The sequence below is a fragment of the Penaeus vannamei genome, chromosome 13 (assembly GCF_042767895.1).
Source record: "Penaeus vannamei isolate JL-2024 chromosome 13, ASM4276789v1, whole genome shotgun sequence".
NCBI lineage: Eukaryota > Metazoa > Arthropoda > Malacostraca > Decapoda > Penaeidae > Penaeus > Penaeus vannamei.
The window spans coordinates 12,559,363-12,568,359 of record NC_091561.1 but is presented as its reverse complement, the minus strand read 5'-3'; the positions used below and the strand labels follow the sequence as shown (position 1 = coordinate 12,568,359).

Sequence of the window (8,997 nt, the reverse complement as noted above, 5' to 3'; positions counted from 1 at the left end):
CACACCCTTTTTATATATCACTAATGCAATCTAAATAAAACTTTGGTGGTCAAATCATAGAGTTACATCAGTATAATAGTATCCCCTTTCACGTTTTTTTCCCATTTCGTCTTTATTAGTTGTCTTTTAAATCAATAGATGGCGATGTTAGTTATAATGTGTGTGTTTTTTCACTTTGGATATATTTGCTTTCTAAGCATCAGTATAAATGGGTCATATTTTTATATTTTTTCCATATTTTCAGTGGTACATCTCGATAAAATTCAGATGTTTTGATATCAACTGTAAAGCAGAGATACGAAAATAATTGTCCAAACCTAAAAAAAATAATATACATTTAGATTAAGCTGTTTTAAAAATACATAATTTATTCATAAGCATTATAGTAATATCATACAATACTTTGCTTGTGCTATAAATTAATTTTATCATTACTCAAAAAATATTCATAACAGCTGGAATATAAGTCACGGCTCGGATGTAAACACAACGCTACACGTGAGGATGGACACATTCAGCGATAAGTTAAACACATTACTCAAGAAACCAGAGGAATACTTAAGGTTATATTACTATAACGTGAAATTGAAGATAGTTTTGTAGACACTTTTCGAGCATAGTCCGCATCTTAAAACCATTAAAGTTTGGTATTACTGGAGCCCTGAATATGTCCAGTGTGCTTTTTAGCGATGGCAGTGACCGATAGATGGGGTATTATTGTATAATTAAGGGTATTATTGGGAAGTGTTTGGGTCACGTTAGGCGTTGTTCATGTATTTTCATCTAATCCTCCCCGTATGAGGGTGTTGATGACCATTTGTAAAAAACAATTTCTGTACCAGAAAGCTACATTATATTCATATTACATGAAATTCATGAAGATTTACTGGTCAACATGCCTAGTTTAGCATAGTATGAACATTTGTCATTCTTTATACGACTTTGCAATGTGTTAGTGTGCAATGTATATTAGTACATTATATTTATAATGACTATATTACATTTATAAAGATGAAAAGAGATTAAGAGATACGGACCAGTCATATATAATTTTACAGACATTTACTAATAATTCTTTTCTCAAAAGTCTTAATAAAATTAAAATCATATGAAGTAAATATAATTTGAGGATGCAATGTATAGTTGATATGACAATATTTCTTACATTATAGGCCCCAGAGTAAGCTTCGGGAAGCATGGATAAGGCAGACAAAATCAGTGTATGATTTTATGAAGAATGAAGAGAAATGCCATGACCTCCCAAAATGTAAGGAAGCTGTGCCCGAGCTGTATATTGATGACCTTGATGATGAACAGGTGAGAGAAATACAAAGTGTATTATTAATCTGTTAACAGTAGGTCTTACACATGTACTGACCACTGTAGTTTTGCTATGTTAATTTTGTCACCAGGGAGAGGGTAACTTGGCTCCCTTGATCTCTTAATTTACCACAAGCATTGAATTTTACTTGTGCTGTTAATGATGTTAGAGCATTAATGAATATTGTAATGAGAATAGAAACATTCATCATAGTGATCATGATAACATTGATAGAAAGTTACCTTCTTTCCCTGAAGAGATGAAGTAGGCCTAGTTGAGTCCATGAGAGCCAAGTACTTTTGAAACTATCTGTGTGTTAACAAAATTAATGCAACTAAAGTACAATGGATAATGCAAGTACCCATCACCAGTGGGTTAATATAGCTCTACTTTTTTCTTTCTTTCTCTTTTATAATTGTTTAACTGTATCATTTTTTTCTTTTTCTTTTTATTATTATTATTGTGTAATTTGGTGTATGATATATGAATATGTATTTCTTAAATATCTTATTAAGGATATTCCCTTTTTCCAAAATGTAGCATATTATATATATATATATATATATATATATATATATATATATATATATATATATATATATATATATATATATATATATACATATTTATTTATTTGTTTACTTGTTTGTTATGGTCTGTATTCTTATTTGTATATAACTTGCTTTCCAGATCTGGCAACTTGTGGAACTACAGAGCAAGGGACTGTTGGCTTCCCCTGACAGCCTTGAGGGTCTAGATGACTCTAACTTGTGTTTCATGGTTGCCAAGCTCAGCAGCCTGGCCAAGTATGATAAATTAGGGGTGGAAGATGATGAGGGGAAGAATGAGGACTTTGATGGTGGAGGAGACGAAGGGAGCAGTGGACTGGGTGACGAGGAAAGTAGTGGCCTGGGTGACTCTGAAGATGGTGGTTTTGAAGATTTTGATGATAATGAAGATGACATGGGGGAGGCTGAAGAAGATGAGATGGAAGATGATGAGGGAGAAGACAGTGAGGATGATCTACTTGTAAAGCCCGAGGATATTGAAAAGACTGGACTGAATCTGGATTTTGGCATGGATACTGATGATGAGCCAGACAACTTTGATGAACTCATAGCTCCAGAAGGAAAGGAAACAGATGATGAGGATGAAGAAGAGGAAAATGAAGGGGAGGAGGAAGAGGATTCTGAAGATGAAAGTGGAGATGAATCTAGAATAGGAAAAGAAAGATCTGAAAAGAAGAGACCTGTTATGCCCTCAAACTTTGCGAGAAGCAAAGTTGACTCAAAATTCTTCAACCTGAGACAGAGTGAGTGGATAGCTGATAATGATATCCTTGGACAGAATTATGACAGAAAAGATGATGATGTGGATTACATGCAAGATATGTCAGATGGTGAAGAAGAGGTAAATTTCCATCATCTTTTTCTTGTATGTGTATATGTGTATATCTTGCCTATATATAAATTGCAGTCTATGTACAAGTCTGTCCATCTATTTTTATCTCTATACTATTTATCTGCTATCTTTCTATATATCTATGTGTATGTTCTTGTGAAATATGTGTGTTAACTCTAGACCTACCTGCTTTTATTTACAGATACATTTGTAATTGGGGTATATGATGAAAGTGTGTGTGTCTGTGTGTCTGTGTCTATGTGTAAAAGTATATGTGTATATATGGATATGTATTTTATTTTATTTTGTTTAATTAATTAATTACTTTACTTCTGTAAAATAATTTTTTGATTTTTTGTCATCATTTTATTGCTCATTACTTTTTCATCATACCAAGTCCCTCTTCTGTCCTTAAATTCTCTTTTCCTCTTTCAAAGTTGCCACTATTAAGCTTGTCTTTTTTAGTTATTTGTTAGTGCCTATGCAGATTTTTTCTTCCCTAGATGCTATTGATTTTATTCTGATATATTTATTTATCTCTTGCCTTGTAGGATGAAGTTATGTACAAAGACTTCTTTGATGAAGCTCCAGAGGGTGAAAATACCAACATAAATAGAGATGAAGAGGAAGAAGAATACGAAGAAGAGTATGAAGAAAATGATGCAGAGTCAAAAGGTCGAGGATATTCTGAACGTGCGGATAATGAGGGTGATTCATCTACAATGCCTCTACTTGGCCAGAAGCAGTTGGAGGTAACTGTTTGATGAACATTTTACTTTTCTTACAACTCATATTTTTCTAAAGATTCGAAAGGGAGTCTGTTATGTAAAAGGGATTGTGCAATGGATTTTTGGTGAATACCCATTCCAGATTCATTGGATGATTACTCATTGTGTTCTCTTTTATCTAAAGACAAAATCTTCATACGAGAAGGAAAGAGAGAAGGAAATGCGAATGATCAACACCCTTGAAGAGGATGTTATTACAGAAAAGCCATGGCATCTTCGAGGAGAAATCTCGGCCACTAACAGGCCAGAAAATTCTGCACTGGAAGAACAGATGGACTACAATATTGGAGTTAGACAAAGTAAGATTTATATGTCTTGCACTCTAAGTATAAGCTTATGGCCGAGAAGTTCTTTAGGTTGACATGCTTGAAGAATTTATGTGTGTGACTTACTCTTGTGTCATGAAAGCTGTGTTCATTTATATCTATATGTTCCTGCTGATGTATAGATGTGAATGTAAAAGTGAATTTATATCTTATTATTGTAAGGGCAAGTCTTTGAAGGATGATGGTTAGTCCTAATTCTGTTTGAGCCACAGCTCTTCTCTGGTATCATATTGTAATTCAAGTCAAGAAAAGTCTAAACAAAAATTACCATGGAAGTGTGCCAAGCCATGAAGTCAAATATGAATGCTAGCAAAATGCTTAAAGCCTTAATGACATCATGCTAGTTTAGTGGGTGATGTTGCTCTTATGTCTTGTGCAGAATCATCTGGTGTTTCCTCAGATATGCTGAGACTTTATGGGGGATTGCAAGCTCAAGGGGGATTGTAGCAAGTAAAAGCATACAAGATTAGAAATAAAGAATCAAGTTTTCACCTTCTTAGGGAAAGGTATATGTCATTATTCTGATATTTTCCAAGGAAGATCTGTTTGACACTCATTTCAGATCTTGAAATATGTAAAAAAGATCAATACAAAATTGCCACAATATAAGAAAAAAAATCATTGTATTACATTATACTAATTGTTGCATAATATGCCATCAAAGTTATCCCCTTTTAAAATCATGCTTTTTTGTTTATGTTCATAAACAAAAAAGCATGATTTTAAATGGGAATAACTTTGATGGCTTGCAGTCCCACTCCTAATTCTAGTTAAGGGGATAGCAAAACATCTGGAGTCTGTAGAGGGCAGAAATTTGAAAAATCTGCAAAGCACATATATGTCTAATCCTCCCAAGAAAAGCTGTAAGGCATTCTTCATATATATCTCCTAATGATTTTTTTTTCAAACTCTACCCAGACATAAATACATTCTAAATAACAACAGAAGAGATTAGTTTTATCTACAAAAAGTATAAACTTCATGGATTTACTAAATACTTTCCAGTAGCCTGTACCAATTAAAAGACAGTATAACAACTGTTTTTTTTTCCAATCATAACCCAAAATTTGACAAATTGGACATATTTTTCATGGAATGAGTTCCCCTTCAGAATTCCCTGGTTGTGGTTAGCAAGGTAGGGTAGATCTAGAAGGTTAATAGTTGTTAAAATAGTGAAAAATATATCTTAAATCTACTCCTTTTAATAAAAGCTATGGTAGTCTTATCATATTTCCAATGAAGTGAAGATACTTTTGTCTTGTAAACTTTCCAGAACTACAAATACATACCAAATGACAACAAAATAGTCTTATGTTGTGTAATAAGGCATATACTCATTGGATTCTCTTGATATTTTACTATATTGATTATCAATTATTGTATAGTATGGTATATATCAACATTTCATGAACTTAGGCAAAATTAAAGGGGGTTGTATTGTGTTGTATTTAGAGTAAATAGATGATGAATAGTAATGAAATAGCCCCTTGTCTTAAGGTAATCCAAAAGATTACAATTATTGGTATAAGTTTACTGAGGTAATACCACCTTAAAATTTCAAGGGCAGATATTTTTAGCCTCAAAACATCCAGGTGGGCTCTTTTACCCATTAACTGCAAATTTATGTACTGTCCCATTATTTTTTTATCCATTTATTTGTTTATTTATTTATTTATTACATACAGATGGCTCCACATGTGCTTAGCCACCAAGGAGTCTATTAGAAGGCCCTAGCAATCACACCTGATTTCCCCATTCCCTGAAATAGAGGGAAAAATGTGTTTTTCCTTCTAATACTATTAACATGCATACTGTTATTATTCTTATTGATATTACGATTATTAGCTTGTTATTGAAATATTTATAGCATTAAATACAATAGATTAATACAAAAGAAGCTTTCCAAAAATCATGAAAAAGAGTAAATGGTGAGAAAGGTAGTACTAATAACTGACTCCTTGGTGACTAAGCACTTGTAGAACCATCTATGTGTCAATATAGTAAATGAACTTATATTACTGTAGACATGGCATGCATGCTTCCCATCCAAAATATAAGATATATAATGGGGGAGATGCCTGCCAAATTGTCTATTTGATTAAGTTCATTTATTGACTGTATCTGTGTGACACCTAAAAGTAATTTTGGGCTCCTCAAAAAGTAATATTTCTCTTTATTCTAACCTTCACTTGATGTGTTACCTTTCAGAACCAGTCATCACAGAAGACATAACAACTCTCCTTGAAAGGGTTATATTGGGCCGTATCCGGAGTAAAGCCTTTGATGATGTAGAACGTAAAGTGAAGGTTGCAGCTGATCCCTTTGAGTTCAAGAAAAAGCTTCTTCTGGACCAGGAGAAGTCCAAGCAAAGTCTTGCTGAAATTTATGAGCAGGTGAGACAGGGAATGACAAAAAGTTGTAGAAATGGTAGAAAGACCCACCATTTCCTAACAAAGTTTGATGGAAGATGAGACAATGATACTGACTGTCTAGATTTTAGATATGGAAGGGGAAGATATTTTAGAGGGTAGAGAAGAGGAAAGGCAGATCAAAGCTTTCTTTTCCACTTAATACCAGGAGATCAGATCTTGTTGGAGCCTTGGTTAGAGTAACTTTTATCACCATTAAGCACTGTAACAGTGCCTGATAGTGATAGACTGTTTTTTTTTTTTTTTAGTTTTTATGTGACATAACATTCTTTCTGAAAACATTCATCTTTGAAAAATTACTTTTAGTTAAAATGTTAGTACACATGTGAATGTAGGTACATTTCAGATGTTTTATCTGAATTGTTTTAGGAATACTTGAAACAAAATGAAGCGAGCAGTAAGAAGGACGAGGAGGAGACCGCTGAACACAAAGAGATTAGAGAGAGGATGGATAGTCTCTTTTCGCAGCTGGACATGCTGGCTAACTTCCACTACATACCCAAGCAGGTACGCTATCATTCCCTTTTCGGTTTGTCTGTGTTTTCCTTGACTGATATGTGACTTTGTTTCTTAGTAATTTATTAAGTTGATAGATTGTTCATATACTTGTGTGTATATTATTTTTTTGTTTGTTTATACTTTTTGATGGACAGATTTTAGATTTTTGTTTTTCATTTGTAAATAGTTTGCAAAGTGTAATGCTTATGAATTAAGAATAATAAGGATCAAGCACAGTAGATTTATGCTTGTTTAGTCCTGCACTGTCTTCATTTGAATCATGTTGCTTATTCTACTGATTAACTTCTCCTTTTGTCATGAAATTATTACTTATGCTATATTTGATTCCTTTTTGCTCTGTCACTGAATGCTGATTAGCATTTCCATGTTTTTATATTAATACCTTGTTCATTGCTGATATTACCTTTTTTATGATCAGTCAACAGTTTTTTAAAAAAGTATGTGATTTTGTATTGCCACTGTTGGTATTTGTTACAGAATAAAGCAATTTTTGTTTTCTGAAGGTTAATGGTATTCACTGCATTTCAGGTTCAACCTGAGGTTAAGATCAAGAGCAACTTGCCGGCTATTAGCATTGAAGAAGCAACTCCTCTTGCCATGAGTGATGCGTCAACTTTGGCGCCACAGGAGATCATGGGTAGGTGTACCTGTTTATTTTGTTTATTGTAATGATTTTTTTTCTGTGTGTGTGTGTGTTTGTGGTTGACTGGAGATATTGAATTGTGATTACTATGATTTATAAAGTAAACTGATTTTTATATTGCCATGCAAAATTATGTAAAAAAAAATATCTGAAGGATAATCTAATCCTTTAAACAGGACCATTATAAATGGTTAGTACAACTTTTAAACTATTCATCCACTTCCCACTTGCACTAATGTAGAAATAAAAGGAGAACCACCTACACCAGATGTATTATTATGTAAATTATTTACTCATACTGTCTAGAAGTAAAATTGTACAAATTGAAGGATTATCACTTTATTTATTAGTGAGATCTTCTGTATAATGGTCCAGACACACTGAGTATCACAAGTTATATCTTTTATGTAAGCATATTTGTTATTTTTGTAATTTAGTTCATTTTTATTTATTTGTATTTTTATATTTTTGATAGCTCCAATCCAAGGAGAGCTGAAAGGAAAGGATGAACGGACCTCAACAGACAAGAAACGAGAACGACGCAAGAAGAAGCAGCACCAAAAGGGCAGAGCCATTGTGCAAGAGAAGAAGCTGAAGGAGAAACTGAAGAAGGCCGGGCCAGACGGGAAACTCAACGCCAGTTCAATGCTGAAGGTGGTCGAGAAGGCAGTCAAGGCAGGACATGTGAAAATGGTAAGTCGGGAAAGTGCGAACCAGAACTAGGAACTTCGGAAGTAAAGGGACGCAGAGGGTCATTTAGGTTGCGGATATTTTTCTTGCTTTCTTTTCCTTCAATTTATTTCCTTAATATATCTGTTAATTATTTTTTCTTTCTCATCTTTTTTTATGGTAATTTGTTCACCTCAGCATACATCAGTTTCAGACTTGTGGAGAAAAAATAATTGGCTCTGATTCTCTTTTTTAATCAATGATGAATATTGATCTGTTAACATGCATGATCATTCAAGTATGGATCTTGATATGTGTTTACTTTCTTTCCAGCTTGATGGACAACAAAATAAGACGATGAAGACCTCACAGGCGTTCTTCAAACAATTACAAGATAATGTGTCTGGTGGTAGTAAACCTACGAGCAAGAAAAAGAAGAAAACTGATCATGGATTATCTGCTTCTAAAATATTATTATAGGCTGTTATTGAATACTAAAGAACTTGTTTATATTGATATAATAAAGGTTGATTTGATTTTGTAAAACTTTTTTTGATCATACCCTGATATCAAAAAGAAAGTGTTCTTATACTAATTTTTATCCTAAGAGCTTTCAGTTAGTATCATAAGAGCTTGCAGTTAGTGTTGGCCAGAATCTACAATAAAAAAAATTAAATCTTCCTCTATTTGAGCATCATGTAATATAGATAAAACAGTACATCTGTTTACTATCTTTTTCAGTTTTTTTATAAAAAGTTATAAAGATTTGTAGCAACACACCTGAAGACAAAAACCATGATGATTTTTAAATTTGTCTCACCTTCCAATATACCTTTTTGTAATAAAAATATTTATGATATATAGTATTTTTAGTTTTATGTTTCCTGTTACAGTACCTCAA

The 8,997-nt window shown here is 33.0% G+C and overlaps 1 protein-coding gene across 1 annotated transcript; it reads left to right on the top strand.

Annotated features, from left to right (window-relative positions):
* Positions 1-420: 420 nt before the first annotated feature.
* On the top strand, positions 421-8,954 carry LOC113827759 (U3 small nucleolar ribonucleoprotein protein MPP10). Its single transcript, XM_070128938.1, has 10 exons — positions 421-563; positions 1,173-1,317; positions 2,012-2,731; positions 3,274-3,474; positions 3,635-3,809; positions 6,045-6,229; positions 6,635-6,772; positions 7,313-7,421; positions 7,903-8,120; positions 8,430-8,954. Exons 1-10 carry the CDS (start codon positions 505-507, stop codon positions 8,574-8,576), a joined length of 2,097 nt encoding a protein of 698 aa, XP_069985039.1. The 5' UTR covers positions 421-504; the 3' UTR covers positions 8,577-8,954.
* Positions 8,955-8,997: the final 43 nt, after the last annotated feature.

Bases quoted from the DNA above. Each gene is read 5' to 3' on its own strand.
- LOC113827759 (XM_070128938.1), top strand. From the start codon at position 505: ATGGACACATTCAGCGATAAGTTAAACACATTACTCAAGAAACCAGAG. The intron at 1,318-2,011 runs GTGAGAGAAATA...CTTGCTTTCCAG, and splicing joins ATGACCTTGATGATGAACAG to ATCTGGCAACTTGTGGAACT. The intron at 6,230-6,634 runs GTGAGACAGGGA...GAATTGTTTTAG, and splicing joins TTGCTGAAATTTATGAGCAG to GAATACTTGAAACAAAATGA.